General features: G+C 36.9%; 1 protein-coding gene across 7 annotated transcripts in view; it reads right to left on the bottom strand.

The window, feature by feature from the left end:
* The window catches only part of ANKS1B (ankyrin repeat and sterile alpha motif domain containing 1B), a 445,721-nt gene that overhangs the window by 339,014 nt on the left and 82,728 nt on the right, over positions 1–23,979 (bottom strand). For all 7 annotated transcript variants that reach the window (XM_052774196.1, XM_052774198.1, XM_052774197.1 and 4 more), the window contains exons 7-8: positions 22,263–22,373; positions 19,019–19,194 (exon numbers count right to left, since the gene is read on the bottom strand). In XM_052774196.1, the coding sequence (XP_052630156.1) occupies positions 19,019–19,194; positions 22,263–22,373 (287 nt within the window). The remainder of the gene's footprint in view (positions 1–19,018; positions 19,195–22,262; positions 22,374–23,979) is intronic.

Raw genomic sequence — 23,979 nt, 5'->3', positions numbered from 1 at the left:
CTTCCCAGCCAACAGGCACAAAGGGATAAGTGGGAGTTGCTGCAGGGAGGGAGAGCTGCATTTGCAAAGAGGAGGGAAGGAGTTAATAGCTGCATGAGAGAAAGGAGAGTCAGAAGTGCCCCAAATGGGGAAGACTGGGTTTGCATACCCTGGGGAGAGGAATGCAGCTGGAGAAGACTGGTGAGATACAGAAAGATCTACAGTCAACCCTGGGACCTCAGATTGTCACACAAGCCCATAAAACTGCCAACCCAGACCACCCAGGTTCCTGCTATTCTCTCCCAGCCTTCATTCCTTTCCCAGAACTCCCCCATTTTTCTGTTCTGTTGTATGATTTAATTTTGCCTCCTTAGAGATCCTTTGGACATGAAAATCTAATTCTGTGTGCGCTGCTGGGAAGCCTTGAAATAGCCCTGTAGGGAGAGTTTTAGTGAAACCGAAGTTATTTATGCCCACTTCTCAGAAAAAAGAAATAAATAGAGAGGAAGAGATTTCTGTCACCTTAAGAAAAATAGACACAATCAAGAACCTTTTATTCATGCCTGTTTTGACTCAAAAAACCAAAAAGTAAACGTATTTAGAAAATGCCACCTAGATCACAGTTGCTCAATTAATTGAATTTGACATTGTGAAATGGTGAAGTCAATATAAACTGTAACACTAAGCTTCAAAAAGGCCAACTCTGCCTAAGCGAGAAGAGACACGAGTATAAGCGTCACATATCCTCACAGAAAACAGACAGAAAACCTTAAAAGATATTAGATATGATATGTAAAAAGGAAAAAGTGGTGGGGAAACCACAAGACATTGATACAGAATAAAAGATTTAATAAAAGTTCTGGTTTTTACTGGAACACTGAATTAAGTATTAAAAATTGCTTACAGCAGTAAGAGACTAACAATATAATTTCTCTATGTATAAAAAAAGACAGATTAATAATGTAGCAGTAAGGGAGTAGTAAGATCTAGCATAAGGACAATGGACCATTACAATTAGTGGCAAGTTTTCCTCTGACTACTGGGCCTGACACATCACCTCTGATTTTCATACCTAATGAGCATTTAGATTATGTCTTTGAAAATTTAGGTATGGAAGTCTTCCTCTTCATGTCTCCTTCTACACAAAAAGCAAAATTTGCCCAGCAGGATACTTTAGACTGAAAAATACTTTATAAACAGGCTATTTGTTCTCCCAGAATATGTATGTACATCAGATTGGCTATCACAGTAACTTGACATCTCTCTCCTGGTCTAAGAGAACAAGCCAATATTTAGCAACAGACAGAATGATGAGTACAGACAAAAAAAAAAAGCACAGAGAAAGTCTGTTCCACTCTTAAAAGTCAACAGGAAAGAGAGCACCTTTAATCTTAACTATTACTTAAAGCTACCAAGTTCACAGCTCATTACACCGTGTATAAAACATACATAAAGTTTTCACTTTCCTTTTCACAGATGTCAACGATTTCCTGACTACCATATGACCTCATTATGTAGACAGGTTTTCTCTATGAATACAGTAAGTCATACAAAGCCTCTTATTTCCTTTTATACCCTCTTTTTCTCAGGTTTTCATTAAAAACTAGTCTGCTTTCCTCCTTGGCATTGGTAAGCAGCCATTGCTAGGCAAAATGTGATTTAATTCCCTCATTTCGGGATACAGAGAAGACTTTCCTATAGTAGTCCAGTGGACTCTAAAACCAAACATCAAAGTCTTTCTTTACTTTCTGTATCTCTGATTCTTCAGAGCTATCATCCCCTCGCAGAAATATTACAAATACCCTTTCAGACAGTACCCACTAGAGCAAGACAGCACCAGCAAAACTGGTAAATATGTAAAATAATAGGACTTTTACTGTTTGCTATTGCATCATACTTCTGGACACTAATGTTAACTTTTCTTTTATCTTGCAGCATATGACATACTAAGAAAATTAGCTTTTTGAAATGGAGCGGCAAAGACAAAATCCAGAAGGCAATCTCCTTCTGCTTATGGAAGGTAAAAAGCAACCAGACATTTGGTAAGCTAAATGCTACCACTCAGTCTGGAACAATGAAGTCAGTAGGAGGTTTCTTCCAAAGAAATAATTTGTCAGACATAGGACCACGCAAATATTTCATATGATCCTAACAGCTGGATTACAGAGGCGTGCCTCTACCTCTCCTTTGCCTGGCCCAAAGGATATGTAATTATCTCGTGAAATAGAAGTAAAAAATATACAGTCCTATTGTCTAATATTCTCATTTTACATTACACTAAAATCTAACAGAGAGGGAAACTGCTCCTGAACAGCCCCTATAACTCGGGATGAGCAGGATGAGCTGTTGCCAGCAGCTGTGGCAGCCCAGCCAGGGACCACGGAGCCGGGACGGGTTCCTGCGCTCTCAGCGCTCCCCCTGCTGCTGCCCAGGCTGCTCCCCAGGGAAGATGCCTGACGGATGCAGAAGAGAAAAAGCAGGATTTGGGCAAGAAATGTAACACCGTCAGTTGCTATTTTTCCACAGCAGGATCCCTACGTTAACCAAATGTACCCTTTGGGGATTCAGTAAGGGTCCTGACAAGGAGCAGCCTCAGTGTGAAGACACACGCTACATCTTACAAAGGACAGCGAAACGTTTTGGTGGCCTGGGCACACCTTTCCTGTATATCCCAAGGCGGCCTTCTCCCTGCTTGGTGGTTTTCCCTTTCCCATCCTCATTATCTTGCCCTTCACCTTACGCTGCACCCCTGCAGCCATTCTTTCACAAATGTGTTCCTAGTTTACATTTCTTTCATTATTTCATTTGCAATGAGTCTGGTTCAAGTTTGATTGCACCTCCTGTATTCAGCAAGGGAATACCAGGAGAACAAGGATGGCCTTGGACCTAAAGCAGCTGAATGTTGGAGAAGCGTATTCTGTACCTGCCTCTGCCATAATCCCAGTGGGATGCTGGGCATGTCACGTAAACTTCTCCGAGATGGTCACTAAGTTTGTGTTCCTTATTTGCTGGCTATATTGAAATTGTGAAGGCAAGTTTGCCAAAGTGCCGGGCTACATCAGGAATCAGCATGAGATACTGTGACACCTTTTTCGGCGGCATTTGAGACTAAGTGCTCTCAAAATCCAAGCGCTAGCAGTCCCAGACAGGGAGAATCTTGACCTCTACACCACTGCACATCAGCCAAGCTGCATGTGATAGTATTTTCTGACTGGGGCTCTGTAAAAAAAAAAAAACAAAAAACAAAAAAACAACACCCTTGTCTGAAGCAGTCACACGCTTTGAACTCAAGACCAGTAATGTTTGAACCTGGGAAGAAATTCCTGTAACTTGAAGTTAGCAGAGTCACAGTAATTGACTATATATAACAACAGTAAAATGTATTAACTTTAGGCAAACATGATTAATTCACATACGTGATGAAAAGTACATGAACGTGTAGTTACTGCCCCTCAGTGGGCAAGTGCTATTGACACCTATGACGGTGAGCACCCCAGGAATTAATCATTCTGTCTTCAGAGCAGGAACTGACAGTATGCAGTAAATATACCCTGGAACTAGATGGCAAGTACAATGCACACTAAATAAGGTCAAAATTGCAAGTAAAAATGAGATTATAAAATGAATGAGTACATCTGAATGTGTATTCAAAGCAGAATATTCAAACATTTCAATTCTTTAATTCATCCTTACATGTAACAAATAATGACAATGAAGACAATGCTGAATCTCTGCACTACTCTCTTAAAAGGATGCATATATACATATGATACGACAAAAGTTCTAGGATTTAAAAACGTAACAAGCTATTAATCAGAAAATACCAGGCATAAGCTAAAAAAAAAAAAACAAACCTTTTCTTCCATCGATAAAGGAATCAATATTTTTCAAGATTTAAGATAGTTTTTCATTTGCTAAAAAATAACCATAAAATTAAAAATGGCCGATCAACAGACTGCCATTTATTACTAAAAAGGTTGATGTTGGCCAATTGATTTTTCGCTAAACAAAAACTTTTGAACTGAGTGCTGTAATCTTCATATGAAGAGAACTTCATCTATATATAAAAGCCACTACTAGGACACTCATATTTAGTGATCTGATATTTTGTAAGTATATGTTAAGTGCAAAGCTAAAGAGATCTCAACGTATTTCAGTAAGAATCTTCAACTCTTTTCTAACTCCTGTTTAATTTTGCCATGTGGGTGAAGATTTTCAAATGACAGAAAATTCAAGAATTCAATAAATCAAAAAATTGTAAAGAATGGAACACTAAGTGCTTTTAGTAATTATAATTTAACCATAATAAGAAGGTATTTGTTAAGAATGATATAGTAGATGGATCCTACAGAATTTTCATGAAGTATCTTAGGAAGCATACACAGCATTTGCTTTTCAGTGTAAAACTAACAGGATGAAGTGTTAGCTGCTTGAAGCTGCAATATGCACTGCCCTGATTCCAAAAAGCACTTACAACATCATTCTTTTAAACTAGTTTGAACTCTTTGAAAGCTAGGCATTTAATATGAGCTATTTGTTTAATCTATGGATTAAACTAGTTGTCTTTAATGCATGGAAGTATAGGCACTTCCACAACTTATTTACTCCACCCCAATACCTGTGTTTGGGACAGGATTCAGTTGCCTTCCAAATTAATTTCTCCCTCTTAACATTAGGTCAAATAAAGCAAACCTGTGTTTTAAGCACTCATCTAACTTTGAGCACGTACCTGATACTCATAAATCAGACTATTTGCACACTTCATATCAATTTCAAGTCCTTACTACCAGAGCACTGTCAGTGCTTTGCTTGACCAAGGAAAAAGAACTTAGCACATTGAAGCATAAAGGCCCAAGACAAAATTCAACCCAGCAAGCCATGTAGACTGCAAGGACATTCTATGCTACAGAAATGTATTTCTAGGGATGCCTTTCCATCCCACAGGCACAGTAGATTTGAACTAAGTTGGTTCAAGTTTGTAGGAAGGGTATACACAAATGTAGGCTGCGCAAAAATGCAGGATTTTGGTAACTTTTTTTTTTGAGTCTTGAAGTTTAAGCACACGAATAGTTCCAGTTAAGTTAATGGGATTTCTCATGTTAATGACAGGCTTATGTGTCTCCCTGAATCAATATGCACATGACTCATTCCTAAATGTGACTCACTGTGAAAAACTCATGTACCAGTTGAAAAAGAAGAGACTGATAATGAAGGGTATAGGAGCTTGCAGAAAAGCAAAATCAAGTGTTAATATTTTTGGAAATATTAAATAGAATTAAAAGCTTAAGCATATTTACCTTTGCATAAAAGAAAAAAATATAATTCAAAGTAAAGACCAGCATTTTTTGGCTTTAAATGTCACAAAGAAAATACTGCTTGCAGAATAACTACAGAGGCATCTCTGTATTTAACATCCCTATACTATCTGAATGTTATCATATAACATTTGAAAAACTCAGTGCAATGTAATTGCAAAGCAAATCAGCTGTATAACATGCATTTTTCTTTTTTAAAGTTGTGAAAGAGAGGGTGGATAAGTGGGTGGCAGAATGATGAAACTTATAGAAAATACATTATTTGTCATGAAATAGAGCAGAAGGAACAGAAATTAAAGAAGGGGAGAAAATCAGGTGGTAAGTGAGTAGGCAGAAGTCACCACTTTATTACTCCTCCAGTGCACTGTTTTTTATTTAGCATACATATTCTCAGTAGAAGTGTATTACTGAAAATACAGTTATGATCCCATTAAGTTGCTGTTGGCTTAATGAAGGACATAAGAGAAATCATACCTGAATAGACAAAGCCAATCTAACGAGGAACTATATACAGCACTGAATTAGTCATCTGAAGATGAATGCTGGTTAAGAGTGGATAATCAAAAAGGCCTTGAAGAACATTTGTACTAGATTATCCACAGATCCATCAGTAACAAATTGCTAGTAGTTTGCCATATTGTCACCTAAGTGCTAAATATAATATAAAACCAACACAGTAGAATGTTGACAATCAGTTGAAACATCTTGACAGGCTATAGACATTGAAGGCCTAACTGGAAAAGATCAGTCAGACTGTAATCTACCTTTTGATCTCAGAAAAACATGCAAGTGCTCAGACTCTTCTAGAGCCAATAGAAAAAAGGATCACACACACCCCGCCCTGTGAGAGATGCAGAATACTATCAGCTGGACAACAGCTCTCAATGCAGCCTGGTTTACATGGCAAGTGGAAGTAGAATTCAAAATCATCTTCACTAGGAAGGCAAAGGTTTTGCTATGGCTGGTAGGAAAAACTGCCAGGGTGAAGCTCACATACTGCAAGCTGCTGCTTTTTCCTGTCGTACATAATTAAAACAGTGACTTCACTGCAGTCATCTCAATAACCAGTACTACCAGAAGATTTAGGACAGTGGTTGGTCTCCTCATCTGTACCGTTCTTTTTGGCTGTGGTAGATTCAACATATAGACATGTATAGATCTACCGCAATACAAGCACACCTTTATGTTGTTTTCCAGACATACTCCTAGGTAGCTGAAGAGCTAATACTTAAATTCTTTCTTCAGCCAGTCATCATATAGTGTCTTAAAGGTCCTGTAAAATACAGATAAACAAGTCAGTAACATGCCTTCGTCTATAACTCCTGTGTAACACTCTATTTCTTATGAAGTACCTATGGCTAAATAAGTGATCTGTTAAAATCGAGATTCCTTAAAGGAAACAGCACCTTGGACAGAGACAGGGGCAAGGTAGTCAATATTCCAATACCCATAAGGAATCAACTATTAATAATTAAAAGACAGACAAGCATAGGAACCAAACATCTTTACATTTTAATATTATTTTTGTCAAGATTGACAGGCAGTGCTGAGGCTGCTTCTTTGCAGGCTGTGAGCAGTTCATATTGCAGAGATATTAGGCAGAGCACCAATATCAACAGAAATAATAGCAGTAGTATTAATAGAAACTGCTCAATCTCAAATAACTACTCAAGCAAATAAAATTGAAGAGCCTCTTCCAAGATTTTCCCTCATGGCACTAAACTGAAACTTATAATAAGTTTAGGAAGGACAGATGCCAAGAGAAAAGAAAATAGATGATCAAAAATGGTATAAATCATTCAACTCTTACATCCCTCTGGAAAAGCAAAGAAACTGGTGTAAAAACAGATGCATGCATGGTCAAGTAAGCCTGGTTCCTGCTTCTTATGTCAATTTAAAAACTTACACCACTGAACTCTGCCAAGGGTTTCAGTATATAGTGAAGTTGCAGAAAAGCTAAGGGGTGCAGTTATAGCACAGTGTTGATCTGTGTTAATTCCATGGGCAAACATTTCTAATTCATAGTAAATATTAGGCAGTTGCCCCTTAACTCTGAATTACTCCTGACCTTATATTTTATAGAGGTGTAAGAATCTGGTCCAATATATTTTTCTGCTATTTATTTTCTACTTGCTGAGCTTATTCACAGGGACTGAAAAAGTCTGCCAGCAGAAAGGCCAACAGTGAAAGTCTGTCATGAGTGGTCAATACTTCAAGACTCAAGGACAAAAATACTTAATCTTTTTTATATGCCAGTTATAAAATAAATGTGCTTGTTGACATTAGGATAGAATAAAAATGAAATTAAGCAAGTAGTCTAAACAAGTTGCCCAATGTTCTAATTTCAGCTACTAAATTTTTAAAGAAAGCGTTCTTTTTTATTAACTTATCATGGGTGGTCATTTTGCCCTGTGAACTATGGCAGAATATTTACCATTAGCATTACTTGTATACCTCTTACTAAGCAGCAGCAAAGGGAAACTGGGACAGCTGCGGCTAAGAGAGTACCTACTTATTCAACTTCAAAAGAATCATAGAATATGATATAGTGAAACCATACATTTACACTTATCTCTACCCCTTAATGGATCCTGTAGGGGTTCACATAGCTCTGATGGATTAGTAGGCTCCATCTTCTGTTTACACCATAGGAATAAAACGATGCTGTTCCCCTCACTACAGAAAACAACTGAGAGACATACCCATATGGTTCTCCCTTCTCATGCATTTCCTATCAGATGGTGATCATCAGGCTTTACTGTCAGTTCCAAGCTTAATGATTTATCCTTATACTAATAGAGTAGACATGAAATCAGTGTTGACTTTAAGTACATACAAAAGATATTTAAGATTTTTTTTTTCCCCTCTACGGTTTGTATCCTGTTGTGTAGGTAGAATACTCATTTATTTTAAGGTCACTATGTATTAAAAACACAATCAAACCTGCATTGGTACCTGCTGACAAGAGTGATAGAGTTGTAGAAATATTACAGAAATACATACCTCTGTGACATGCAGAAACATCAAAAGCTAAAAAGTTCTAGAATGATGTATTCCTTGTTTAAGATCACAGGATAGAAAGAGTATGTTTTAAAGCATTCTTTCTCCTCCTTTCCTTAACTCAATTATCTTTCCCTAAGGTAAACATCTACTATGACTGTGAAAAATAAGTCTCCCACATATTCAAGCTCAGGCTTTTTACAAATGATCAAAACTAATTTTTCAAGAGAGCAAAAGTATGTTTTCAGAAATTAAAATCTAATCGTACTTAAATGTTGGAGAAGTCCTTCATATTCCTTATAGATCTCATACATTGTTACATACTCTATTGCTCAAATGCGATAAACCAGAGTACTAAAGTTTCACAAACATTTCTCAATCCTTAATGTTAACACTGCCAATCTACCAGAGGGACATTTGGATCTTGATTAAGTTGCCTCTACACTGAAGTGCCTGCCTTTGGGCACCCTGCCTAGCCCCTACCTGCCACTCCAGAACACCGTGACTTTCCAAGTCCTTTATCACATCTGCCAGCCCCACATAGATGTCTCGGCTGCTGCCCAGAACAGCCCTAGATGCCAAGTTTATGCACCTGACTTGAGGGCTTATGGTGGAGTTCAGCTGCCAAGCATAGGCATCCAGCGTCATTTTAGATACTACAGAGTAGCTGTTGACCCTTAATCACTGCTCATGAAGGAATGACTGCACCCGTGTTAGCCCCACACAAAAAGCACCTTGGGCATCCACAGTGACATGAGATATTTAACATTAAGGCAGCTGGACCCCAGCTTTGGTATTTCAGCACCCATGCTGGCAATACTCTGATCAAACAGGGAGAAAATGAATTTTAAGAAAACCAAGGAAGATCATGATGAAAAGAACTTTTTGTTCTCTTGTGAGGGAGAAGCTGAAAACTTGATTCTAGCTGGAACACTGGAGAAAAGTCTGAGGAGAGAAGAAACCCAAGGGAAACGCAGGGCAGGAGTCTGTGACAAATTTTTGGCAGACCTCTAGGGAAGGTCAGGGCTTGAAAAAAACATCTCTGATGATCAATATCCTGGTAATAGCAAAAGTCATCAGTCTTCCTGATGATTTGGTTTTGTAATAATGTAACAGAGAGTTGAGGTTAATACTGCAAAATCACCTGTCTGGGTGGAAATCTCATGGTATTATCTTTTTTTTTCTGTTCTTCAGAAGTGACTGAAATGCTCTCAGAAGAGACCAAATGAAGTTGGAGACTGTAGTTAAAAACAGACATCGTGTTGTACACTGCTGCAGACTCACAGGATGATGGACACTGAGGGTATGGAAGAAATGGAAGAGACAAGTGTTCTGCTATGCAAGCCTAGCAATGGTGTCGACAATGGCACAGGCAGCTCAGGGATGTTAAAAAAAAAAGGCACAAATCAGAATGAAAAAGAAGGTTTTCTGAAGCACTGAATAACGCACAAAAAAAGATTTAATTAAAGCAAATATACTTCATATTGGGAAGATGATCTCAAGATCAGTTCTGATAGAGTCCTCAGATCCTGGCTAATCCTGTTGAGATTAGTAGATTTCTTTGGTACTCATCTAAGTATAATGAAACAGAGGTTGGTCTTCAAATTACATATGTGCTCAGTACTACAACATATAACAGTCTCTGAACTAAAATGGTCCTTGGGAAAAAAAGCAAAAATCTACTGTGGTTAATTTAATAAAACATAGCTATCCAATAGGATTCTTGACTAGATAAAACACTACTAATCATTTCCAGGGCACCCTGAATTTACATACAGCTTTATAGCCATAAAGACAAACAAGCTCTTTGATCTGAAAAGCTTATATTATAATTACTTTATATGGAAAAAATGCTACACCCATATCTGAGATCCTTATGTGAAAGAGATTTAGCTAAGATGAAAGAGTCCACAGCAGGGCAAGTGAAGCGGTTGGTAGCATGGCAAGATTTACATAAAAAATAAACTTGAAAATGCTAGGATTACTTAGGAAAAGGAAAGCTTTAAGAAAGAACAAGTCTGAAGTATTACAAGTTATGGAGGGTGTGCACAAACTATTTGTTCTTTTCTACTCTGTCAGATTTTGCTATATAAGAATAAATGGAAGCATATAGTCAGCAAATAGAAGAAAATGCCTGTACATACAGCACATGTTCTGCAAAACATAGCGATATAGGGTCATTGCAGTAAACAACGTGACAGATTGGAGCAAAAGGATTAGATACATTTAGGATTCACCAGTGCAAGCTAAACACATAACAGCAGAGAGATTCATTTGTCTGTAAGCTATTTTCCTGCAAGTATCCGATAGTCAAGGAATTTGCCACACACATACATAATTGCACAGACTAGTTAAATATTCCAGAAAATCACTCTGGTGTAAAAGGAGTAGGTACTTTTTAATGCAGATTAGATGAACTGGTGGCTTGGCCAGCACCTTCCCCTAGTTATACCTTACTCTATGTAGTTTAAATCATAGTAAGTGTTGTCATATTTTGGGATTTTATATTCCTAAATAAGTGCTGACTGTCTCACAGGGTAGGTCTATGCAGCACACCGGAGGATTGTCTAGCAATACTTCTACCAGAAATCGCAGCAGCAGAGAGCTGCAGGCTAATTTAGTTGGCTATGAAGCATGCCACCGGGCAAATTATTCTGTGCAGAGTTCCAAATGGCTGCTGTTAGGATCCCTTTAACACAGAAATCTTTACAAAACTGCACTGAAGCATAGCATAACCTATGGATAGAAAAAAATAATCTATTTTAATAACTCTAGGCTAGGGAAGGATATATTAAAAATGTCTGAACTTCCCTTGGCTAGGTAAGCTACCTAACAGAAGGGATAAAAATTTGTATGAAGTTGGTACATTTCCCCCTGCTTCTTTGCAATAACCAGCTCATGTTTAAATAGAAGTTAGAAATCATTTTGTAAAGTAGCTTATAGCAAGTCTATCATTCTATATTGACCAAGTGGATCCTTGGTACTGGACGTCACATTAGAAATATCTAATAAAAAAACCAACAGCAACAACAGCTCTTCTCAGTGGGAAATACCACTGTGTGCATTAGAAACTGGGACTAACAGATGGGTTTTAGTTGGGTGGTAGCTTTTAAAAACAATTTTTAAAGTTATATAATCTTATCTTCAGAGAGTGGGTAGACCTTTGCAACAAGGGAATCTTAAAAAGTAAGGTTTACATATCCTGGGAGAGATGGCTTTCATATTTTTACTTCCCACAGAAATAAGAGTCAGTATATGCTTGCAAAATAAGATTCATAACTGAACTAGGTATAAAAGTTAAAGAGCAGCTTAATACAAAATTCTTGCAATGTCAAAATTTGGCAATACATAAATTATCTATCACAATTATAAAGAGGAACTTTGTAAAGCAACAATATTCCAAACACTGACTCTCAGTACAATTCTCTCTTTTTTTTTAAATACATCATAAATACCTGTAAAATACAGCAAAGCTGTATTATCAAATTCAATAAATGTTACTCTATTAAATAATTTAAAATTTATCTGCTTCTCTCCATAGAGACCCAAACAATCAGGCCTTGATTGTCTTACTACTCCCTAATGAATAAGTAACCAAAATTGTTCCTGAACGTGTTTTTAATGTATCCTCATTAGCCAGCCGTTGTACATACTTCTGGCTTGCTCATCATCATTGCCACATGAAATTTTGCCTCACTCTGTCAATAATGCCTATATGCAAGTGTGTGATATTGTTAAAGGCTACCACGTTTGATCCAAGATAGTAATCATTTTACTCCAGCATAGTTGGTCACTCTTAGCCATTATAATATTTCAAGCCCAGCCGTTATTTGTTTAAATGTTATGTTAAAAAAACCCCACAAACTAAAACCAAACAACAGTATTATTGAATAATGTTACTAAATTGTTTACCTCAAAATTCTTCAACAAATTCCAGTGGTTATTACTTTGTAAAATAAAAAAATTCTTTTTCTATATGTGTGCTTTTTATCAAAAATAATTGTTCTTTGCCTTAGAGAAAAAAAATTAATCAGAATAATTGACTTCTAAAGGACCATGCATAAATTTTATTCACCTCTAATATATTCATTCTTAGCCATCTTCTTTTGAAAACACACAATTCTATGCTTTCAAGTCTCCCCTTATGTATAAGCCAAACATGATCATAGTTTTACTGCTTTTATATAACCTCATCTTCTTAATATTCTGACATAAGAGAGTAAAAAGTGAATCTTCTCTTTGAATACATACCATTGCTGTTTTCAACAATGTTAATAAGACGTTTTAAGGGTGTTTGTGGTTTGGTTTTGGATTTGGTTTGTTGTTTGTTTTGGGGTTTTTTTGTTCTCTCTTAATGTACATAAGTATCAACTTTCCTTTCTGGATGACAGAATTAAGCAGAAATTGACATTTATATGCCTGTGATGAAATCCAAATCTTTTTCCTGAGACTACACAGAACCTTTCTTCATGTTCAAATTTAAATTACTGCTGCCAGCCTTTATTATCTATTACATAACCACATTAAATTTAATCAGATATACTGCTGCCACTTCTTTGAAATCCCTCTGTAGTGCAGTCATTCTAATCCTACATGGTTTTACTATCTTCAGTTTTATTCTGTAAGCAAAAAAAAATAGGGGCACCTTATAACTTAAGATTCTCAGTATTTATTCCAGATAATTAAGTAAAATCCTTTAACATATAGTCTGCTGTTAAAAGCCCAGAAGCACTTTCTGGAACTATGGCTTTAAACTCATGTCACATATCCAAAGACAGCAAGATATTGCACTTGCAAGTGCAAATCAATAATGTAGTTTATGTATTATGCTTGTGAACACAATAGCATAAATGTAAAGGCAAACATTGCAAGCAACCACCTAGTACACAAGATTAAAGGGACTGACCTGAAGAAAATACTTCAATTTAGAGCTTCAGTTTTATTAGGTGTATATGGCAGATTCTTTATTATTTTAAAATCAGTTTTAGTTCAAGTTCTCATGACTTTGCCAAAAATATGGAGAATAGTTATTGTTACTAAATGAAAACACTTTTCAAATTCACTCTGAAGGACTGAACACAGAATGAGATGAAGCTTTTTTAAGAGTTAATTTTAAGAAAAAAATCATTAAAAGAAAATAACAAGTTTATGAAAGGAAAGATTAAGAAGTATTGTATCCAATATGTACATCTTGCAAATATAGATATACACTCATACACACACATATGGAAGCTTAGAAGTTCTTAATACCCTGGTTTTTGTTTTGCAATCCCAGGCTGTCCAAAGCAAATAAGTAGCACATTCTCCAGTATCCACAGAAATTTTTGCTTACATGGACAAAATGCCCATATTTCTCTTTCCTGAATTTTTTTAAATTAAGAAACACAATGAGCAAATACATTGCAATAAATACAGCATATTTCTGTTTTTTATATTATATTTAGAATAATTTGTTCTCACATGAACCTCAAACCTGACAAGAAACCAGTAATGACATTAGTTAGCACTCCAAGGACAGAGGAATCTGAGTTAAAGAAATTTACTTGCAGGAGCTCAGGAAGATTCCTCACAATACACACTTTGACATTCTTCTGTTCAGTTTCCTGACACAATTTTTCTGGATCACTGCTTTGCAAGTCATACCTATTTAAATTTTCTTGTTTGCTCTTGGATTCACACAGATTGTTTGAATACAAACTTGATGTGTAACCTGTGTGTTATAATACACCTCTAAATTTAGCCCTGATGTTTTTAGTTTAAATGTATGCCACGATGTTCAATAAATTTTCCTCTTATAAGAATTGCAAGTGCTTATTTTGAAGCAGTTTGTACTATCAACCATGTTAAAAATGCATGATTTTAACATAGCAATGAAAAAAAGTTGGAAAACTCTTATATAAGATGGCTGCTTTTGTTCTTGAAATTACTGAGCCAGACTGCCATCTATTGGAAAATAAATATTTTAAATTATACTTTTTAAAAAAAACCCTGAAACTACCTTTTGTCAAAAGCTGATTTTGCTAGCAATCATACTTAAGACAGCTCGATTTTTTAAAAGGACACACCTAAGTTAACTAAACTGTGATAAAATCGAGGATTTTCCTACATCTTTTTCCACCTTGTGATTTCTGGAACATGTTTCAAAGCACAGCTCCTTTTCTGACCTGCTGAACAATCAAATCCCAGTTATTTGGAGTGAAAGGTTTGTATTTAGCAAACACAGAAAAACTACTATGTCAGGACTGAACAATCCACAAGTATAAAGCTTTCCTAGCTTGCCTGTGCAGCAGCTATCAGGGCTTTCCATGTCTTTGCATACACAGGGGAACTAGAGAGTGTATTCAAGTCACAATGACAAAAAAAATGGGAAAAAGAGGCGGACAGGAACTGGGAGTTAAAAAAAAAAGAAAATCTATGAAACCACCATCAACCCCACCCCATGTACAAGCCTTTGAGAAAAATGGGCAATTCCAACTAAAATGATGCCTATGTGTATAAATGCCTTTTTGGAGCTCTCTCTGAAGTAGCATAATAACCCACATTTCCAGCTGCAAAACTATGTTCAATTTGGCCTTTAATTGTGAAGCAGATGAACAGGGGATTGTCATCTGATCTCATAATATACATGTTTTAATGACTGGTGAAGATAGACTAGGAAACATGGAATTAATATTTTACACGACAGCACATCAGAAGTACATTGAAACACAGCTAGAGTTGCAAAATCAAGCACTGAAATTATAAAGTTTCTAGTGTAGCTTTAACTTGACTTTCTTTAGTTTATTCTTTATAACCTACTCTTCAAATAAAAGATCACGTTAACTTAGTCTCATCTGACTTTGTGCTATTCAGCAAACAAGCATTCACAGTATTCACCCTCTTCATTAATTGCTCTCCTCATTCAGGGGACAGACAGTCTGCTTTGAGAACCCCCAAATTTTCCCTGTTTCCCTTTCAGCTTTTGGAACAGAAGTGTCCTGTGGGGACATCCTTCCTCATCTCCAGATCTGCTCCTATTCACATCTACACTGTGGTGTCTGTTCTTCTCCTTACTTCCATACTTACTGCTCCATTGTACCCTCCCTCTCCCAGATGTTCATGCCTTCCAGTCCTCAAGAACCTCTCCTTCAGTTTTCCCATTCAGCTCTTTGCATGTCCTGAGGAAACTTGAGACAACACAGAGGTGACTAGTAACTTGGAATTAAGGTGACTAAACCCAAAATTTTCATCCTGAAAGCTTTTTTCAGTTTCACCTAACCTCAGAGCTCTGCAAACTCTGCTTCCTGTTTGACTTTAAAATACTGTAAGCACATAAACCTCTGGGTTTTTTAATGTCTTATGTCACACATCACACACCTCGTCAACAGAAACACATTAAATAAAACGTGTAGTGTTTTCAGTGCTACACTAAATTTGATGAAAAGAAGGAAGTCCCTTAGGCCAAACATACCAGAACAACTTGCTAAGTGGCTGGGTGACTAATTGTCCAATAACTCAGCAAATGGAAGAATGGATTCAATTCTGTCTTTGACCTAAGAGAGCTCCAAGCCACAACTTCTTCAAAAGAAAATGTATTCTACAGGTGCTGTATCAGTGAGCAACAAACAATGCAAGACATCTGAAGCCAGAAAAGGAATGGAATTTGCTAGTGAATAGGCAGTCCTAAGTCCTGCTCTCAGAATTGCACTGGTATTTTTCCAGCAGTTGTAAAATCCCAAAAGAATACTGGAGGGGACCAACAGGCTGATGCTCAGTCCTTTCATGTGGAAGACTACAAAAGTGATGTTAAAACCCACCCTTATGCCACAGAGAACTGAACGCCACTTCCACTTCCCAGATAAAGCCTTTTACTGTCAAGTTACTGCATTAAAAATCAGGCAACCCCACTACCCTTACACTACACAGTAAGCCCTGCTCTTTCAAATAAAAGCAGCTGGCACTTAAATTCAGGAGACAATTCCAGGCTGTGGATCCTAGATAGACAGACACTCCCTTCTGCAGTCCTGAATCAACCAAAACCTTATTTAGGCAGAGCAGTACCACAGGCAATTTGGACCTCTTCAAAAAAGCTTCAAAAGAAGTTGGGTGGTTTTGTTTTTGTTTTTTTGTTAAGAAAAAAAGCTTTGAAATACACTCTGCTTCCTGATGCTTTCTCTTTCGTATGCCCATGCTATCCTCAGGAGGTGGCTCCTGACATTCCTTGCTCCAACTTAGTAAGTTTTTGACCCACGAGCTACTATTCCAAACAGAAATTCCCATGTCTTGGTCTCCTGTTTCTCTGAATAGCATGATGCAAAAAATGCAGATGTCTCCTAGCAGCCAGTTCCTTTGCAGAACCTCTCTAAGGGTCACAAAGTGTCATGACTTGGGGTTTTGGAACCTGTTCAGATCACTGGACTACAGGAGAAGTTGAAAAGCCTGCGCCAGACATTGTCTCTGGAACCAACATTTGTCAGGGAAACGGCATCACCTGACACATTTCCAACAGGGACCCGACCCCTACACCTCCTCAGAGCTGACGCTGGCGCAGTCAGCAATGAAAGTTAGGGGAAAAACTGCTGATCGGAACCTGAAGTAACTGCTCGCTTGTAGAGGCACACCAGGCGCAGTTCTCAGCCCTGTGCTGGAGCCGGTAACAGCGAGAGACAACACTGGGTCCTGCAGGCACAAGGAGCCTGTGCTCCAGTGTCACCACACGCCTGTGCTGCCCCGGCTTCCAGAGGGTCTTGGCACATGCAGCAGCAACGAACGTGAGCTGAATGAACGCAGACAAGAGAAGACCCCGCTTACCCTACTGAGACTTTTATGGAGGCTTCCCAGGGCTTCAGAAGAAGCTGCAGGAATTTTTCTCTTCTTTAATACATACCCAAGGAATCTATTTCTGACTCTCCATATCTATATATGTCACCACATCTCTCTCTCTCCATGTTCTTGTACATAAATATTCACTTAAGTTTCTTCAATCATCACCCTACTGTCACACTTCTACCACCATGCTCGCTGGTCCTGCCCCCAGAGTAGTTTGGCAGCATTCACCATTGCACCCATTTTCAGAGCTCAGCAGAACTCATCATTTTAGTGCTTCTTCCCGATTACTCTTTGATGTCTCCTTACAGCACATGTGCGTTTTTGTATCACCTGTGCACTGTACAGGGAGTCTACACACCAAGGGAAAGCAGCACTTCCCCAAAACTAAAAGACAGCATGTCAAAACTGGGAACAACTTCCTTTTTTTGATGCAAGGCAGCCAGGTAGCAACTGAACAGACTGAGTGACCTTAAAATACCTTAAAAAAAACCAAAATGGATGTTTTAGATCAAATAGGAAAATCCCACATCACAGCAGAGATTCCTCTCCATATAGGCCTGCATAGTTGGGTTTACTCTAGGGGAAAACACGCTCTGCCCTCCATCCTGACTTTGTGTTGGGAGTGTATACCCATCGTCCTGATTGTAGTTTTCTTTGAAAGAATAGCTGGGTGCACTAGTAGGAGAGCACTGCAACATGCTTTAAACAGTCCCCGTTTTTGAAGATCTGTTTTCACATCTAGTTCAATATATAAATAGATGAAATCTCAAAAAGCATATTGCCTAATTTACCTTTGTATTTGCCTGCTGCACGTAAGTTACAGATTTAGTGTCTGAATACTTCCTATTCACATTGTATTTCATTTAGGTCTGTAAAAGTTTCAGTCTGAGTAGACAGAATTATATGGATTACATTTTCTGCAAAACAGCAGCTGAGCAGATTTACATAGCAGTTAGCACCTAAATACAGAGAGACACTAGCAATATGTATGAAAATGCTTAAATGGGATCGCTACCTTGTTCAGACTGACTTCAACACGGGTTATGTATCTAATCATTCAAACATCTAAATGGGTTTTACAAAAGTATCTACTGCATTTCAAGGCAGCTAACCATCTTTGTAAATCTCATTCTGCCTACATATATTGTAATAAATCCTCTAGAACATAAAAGTCCTTAACTTGCCATGGTTTTCCCCACATATGAGAGCATAATTTTTCTTAACTTATGAACTACATTAATTGAAATTTAGCACTTAGCATTTTCCCTCTGTTCTGTGCTTTATTCCCTGGGCAATCCCATTTACTTTACTTATTGAGGAAGAGAATTCAATTTAAAAAAAAAAAAAGCCTTGTTACACTGTAAAGAAAAAATGAATCCTAGAGCACTTTATTCACAGGATTAGTAGTAATGAAGTCCTATTTTTCAACTGTAGTTGGAAATCACTGAAGTATCACAACCACAACAATTTTCAGTATTAGAAACTAAGGCTACTGGGAAAGCTATATTGTAATAATAAGAATCATAACTGAAGATGCTTAGCTTCTTTTTGGGGGATACTTCTGATGACATTCTGCAAGCATTTAGACTTCAGTATAGTACTAAGCATACTGATTTCAACTGATTTCTCAAAAACCCCTTCCTTGCACTCCCCACACTCAAAAGAACAACTAACCTGAACTTTTGGTCCTATTAGCGGTACCATAAAAAGCCATTCTGAGGTGTGGTAAGCAGTATCTTTGTAAAATAATGGGAACATTAAATTCTAAATTTGTAAGGACCACATGTTATCTCATTTTTTTCTATTATAATGTTAGACTTGTACTATTCTCACTCTTGTACTATTTCTTTCTTGAATGTGCCATAAGTAAAGCAGATATAACTGAATATATTGTCTTTGTATCCCATCTTACTTACTACATTAAGCTTGGTTTGGCTTCCACTGGTCATAAGTTCTTCCTCTGATACTTTACTAAAATTGTCCAGATAATGGTCTGATATTGTATGAGACAGATCTTCAAAAGAGTATTCCTTTTCTTGGCACAATTTGATTTCATCTAAGAGCTTTGATAATTCTCCAGTCACAGCTTCACCTTTAAAAACAGACACACCATTAGTCAATAATTAGAATACCAGGGGTAATTTATGCCTAAAAAGGAAATGCACATTCTTTAAATTTTATTGAGTATCTGTTATATTCCATGCCTTATCATCTAAACAGTGATCTTCATGCACAGTTCTCCCCTCAAAAATAATGGCATCTCATTCCAGAATGGGAATCACTGGAGGTAATCTACACACTTCTGCATTCCCCTATACCTGGCATTTAATTAGGATTAATTACAATATATACTTACCCCTTCTCTGTTTACTAATCCTGAAAATTGGCTAGAAATAGAAACTATCCAAGAATGTCAAATTAATCCAAGAAAGGAAAGTTTCTACAAACATACAAAATCAGTGTCCCATACTCTGCATTGGGTTCATGTTTGCTGCTGTAATCAATTAATACACTACATCAGTTCCATAAACCTTACGTAGGTTGGAATGGAGTTTCCAAGAATGCACATCTGTCCCAAAGTAGCCATGTTTTATAAAGAATTCTTGCTCACTTTCCCGGGATTAAATAGAATGGTAGAAGGATCTACTCTGCAAAACCCACAAGTTTAAAACATGCCTCCCTACAGCAGTCTATCAGAAACCCATGTTTAGTCCATTCTGCATTGTGTTTCGTGTTTTCTCCTTAATTTATCAGACATCTTTAGTTTAAAAAAAAAAATTACCAGAATAGTAAGAAAATGGGCTTTACACATCTATACTAACTGAGGGCCACTATTAGAAATACTGGTGGTAATAAGGATTAGAATCTCATTGAATGCTAACTTTTCTGCAAATAGCCCACTGCCAGCAGCAAGACCTCCATAGAGTAAAAAGCTGCTGGTTACAAACAACTGCATTAGGTTCTGATAATCTATCACGTGTGTTACACAGCTACCTTCAGTAAGGGCAACGAAAATGAGTGAAAATCTAGTTTTTCTAAGGGCAAATAAGAAACCCCTCCTCTTGACTAGGTTTACAAGAGTCATACTGTTGGAAACTACAGTCCTTAGACTTGATAAAATAGAAAGATAATTCCATTTTACTCCATCTTTGGGAATAAAATGCTGAAAAGGAAAAACAGAGCAAGCATATTAAGCTCAGCATACATATAATGCACATATGTACATTCATGTAACTAAAGCAGCCCCAGATAAGATTCTGCTTGGTCTAGAGCTCTTTTTTGTGTCATTTTTCTTCATAGTCACTGTTCGTTATGCTAGGTAAACATAAATATTTTAAAATATTTTTTAAAATTACAACTATGGCCAGTTATGACTGAAATTTTCAGAGCCAGGAACAAAAGCTGTTAATTAAAAGGATCTAATTGCCTTTTAATATCCAAGTAACAGAAGTGTTGCACTCAAAATTCTTGTTACTCTTAGTCAATGGTAACTTTGCACAAAACTTGTAAAATTAAACAAAGATATAATCAGGTTTATTTATATTCTGCTTTTTAATTGGAAATTTGAAATTATTCCATATTATAATAAGTAAAAATTGGAAGTAAAATACCTAAAAATTAAGACCTATTCTAAAATCATGATGCAGTGCCCTGGAAAGAAACAGGACTATTGTTTCCTAGACAATTATGTTCATGTCCCCAGTCCCATGTTCTCCCACATAGAGCCTGCAATATTTCTTACTGGGCAAGAATGAATTGCGTGACAAAACTAGAACTGCAAGGGTGCTAACCAACCTGTAAGTGTATGCTAACTGGCTGGCCGATTGCTGCCAGAACAAATACATGAAAGACAAATTTTGCCTATCTCTTTCAGTGCAGGTACTAATTAAGGTCTCTCCTCTATCTAGGTACTTATTTTCATGAAAGTCACAGAAAGGTAATTGATACTGCTATCCCTCTTCCAAATTTGGTTTAAATTATTTGAAATTAGATTGTGAGAGAATGGCAGACAGATGGATGGGAAGCACAATCAAGTATAATTTCTTTCCTTTAGAATCAGATTACACACTAGACAAGCAAAAGCCAGCTAGCACGTTTTACAGTATTTATACCTTGAAAGCAGAAACAAGAAACATGAGATCATGCCCTTATCATTAAGAAGTAAAACATATTTTAAAAAAAATTTACTACTTCATTTCAGGATGGGTGTTTCTATTGCATAGGGTAGTTGACTTCAGGATTCTACTAATCTCAAAGGAACTATTTATCTTTTTACACCATATGTCTGTTAAGTACCCCAACGGGAACCATGAATGGAACTAGAGCATTCCTTTACTATCACCATGAAGATCATAATCTGGCATGCAGCAGTAAGCTTGGTTTTCTCATGAATAAAAATTCTACCCGTAAACATGTTTTAAAAAAAAAAAAACTAAACACAGACACACACACCCCAACAAAACCAAAATAGTGAGGCTTAGTTATTTGCCAGCGGTCAATTACATTTACTGTGGATGATTACAGAAGGCAGAAGTCAGGTTTGGTTCTACAGGAGGATGATTTTCATGGAAGAGCAGGACAACATCACACTCAGGAAGCGCCCTATGTGAGTGGCTGTGGTGCGTAAAGGGTGAATCAGACCATAAGATGAACGTACATGCACACAACAGTGACAGTCACGGTGTATGAAAGATATGTTACAAGATGAATGGAAGAGCAGTACACACATGATCTTTGAAAGAGGCATCCAAATGTAACACAGTTGGAAGAGGTACTCACTGGGAAAGATAAAGGAAACAATCTTTAACTTGAATGTGAACAATGCCTGCGGAGTATTTTGACACATCTAGTATCTTGGTTTACCTCATTATGAAGTGTGTAAGGTCAGATAAATTAAAAAGACTTAAGATCACATAATGTAATACATCATAATCCATCAGTGACTTCTCTGAGGATACAGTTCTTCGCTTTCCTATATGACATGGATTACAGTGTATGTAGTCAAGATAGGTAATTCATGATGGAAAAAAGCTTCTCAGTATCAATAACTTTCTTAATCTTTTTCATTTTGTATGTTTGTATGAATGTGTCAGCAGTGTAATTTTAATATTAAAGAGAAGTTCAGTACAGCTTCTGTATTCACAGAGTACATGTATTTACTTTTAGCCTTTGGAGACGGAGGAACTTCTGGGGACAAAATGCAAGACTGATGTTCTGCACATTCCAGTGGGCGTTCCTCTGAAACACTTGCATTTCCCGTTTCCATATATTCTGCAATTTAAAGATACACATACACTTAAACTCCTGAATTAAGGGGGTTTATTCCAATCAAAAGTATATCTGCTACTTCATTTTTCATTAAAGCCTTTCCAATTTTTCATATTACAACCTTGTAATTATTCATAAACACTGCTGCAAGGCAATCATTTATTGAAAGTATTATAAAACACTAAAATGGCTAATTCTTTAATCTGCTGAAACTGTTACAGAAATCTCATTGTAGGAGTAATGGGTTGTGACTATCCCTGTGTTTTTCCTGTCCCCTTGAAATATCTGTGTAACTGTTCTGTTATATTATTACCATTGAAAGACTCTTCTTTCGTTCTAAATTTGTGAAGAGTTCTTGGACAAGATATTCAGGATATTCAAAATAAGTAGATATACTGATACTGTTAAGAAAACCAAATATTCTGCTTGCAGCACAGAGCGAGTGCATGAGAAAAAAAGAATGCAAACTCAAAAATGTAGTTAAAACCAGCAGTCTAAAAAGCAATGTTCTAAAATGTTTGTGCTTTTCCTCCTTAAAACTTCCCTTGTCCCACCTTCATGCTGATGTTTATAAAAACAGAAAAACGTGGAATGATGAATGTGCTAAACTTCAATTTCATTACTATTATTTTTGTGTAACTATATACATTATTTTCACATGCTTTTGTACACAGGCTAGCTCAATGGGACACCAAAACCTTAATGAATGTTATTGTAGGACAAATATTTAAATAAATTAGAAATTAATTTATGCAATAGTGGTGCTTTTTTTCCAGCAGAGTGACTGCTTCTCAGTTCAGGCAGTTATTCTGCATCTGCATTTTCTTGATTTTCTGAAGTTGCTGAAACAAGTTCTTTCTGATACCAGATAGTAACCACAACAGTACATGTTACAAGACGCATAAAAGCAAACTAAAATAACTGCTCTCATCAACAACAAACTGAAAGACTGAAGAGTTTCTGGGAAGTGAAATCTCTGATTTAATTTCTACAGTCTACAATGCACTTGGTTAGCTTGCTGTTATTCCTGATTAAATGACAAATCCCAAACCCCAAATACAATCTGTGATAAAATAGACATCTGAGAAAATTAAAATGGAAATGGCAGAGAACAGCATGCAGTTTCAGAATGCTTTGCAGGTTGTTGGGGTTTTTTTTTTAAAGAATGTATGATTTGAAAGTGTCATATATTAAGTTTGATAATTGGCAATGGTCCCCTGGATAACCTGTCATACATTTCTTCACATGAAAGTGGGCATTTCTATTTTTTGTGTGTAGCACTGAAAGCAAAGAAGAGCTGTAAGAGGCCATGAGAAAACCAGCAGCATGACAAAATGCTCTGGTATGTTTTCCAGCTCTGTCAGCTATATTATTTGTTAAGTTAATGCGCAAGATGGAGGAGAAACAAAAAGGAAGCTAGACCCAAAGGAAAAAAGCAATACATTCCTGAAAATATTTGCTTGATAATTGTGCAACCGTCCAAAAGCAAACCTAAAATGAAGTTCTACCAGGTTGGAGCATTAAAATTATTAGATCAATACAGATATTATTAGGAAAGGAAATGCAGGGGGGATTGCGAAGGACTAACTTTGCTGTCCAATATCATGCA

This window comes from Harpia harpyja, chromosome 23 (assembly GCF_026419915.1).
Source record: "Harpia harpyja isolate bHarHar1 chromosome 23, bHarHar1 primary haplotype, whole genome shotgun sequence".
NCBI lineage: Eukaryota > Metazoa > Chordata > Aves > Accipitriformes > Accipitridae > Harpia > Harpia harpyja.
Note: the sequence above shows the minus strand (reverse complement) of the source record. Positions and strands in the feature narration are given on the sequence as shown.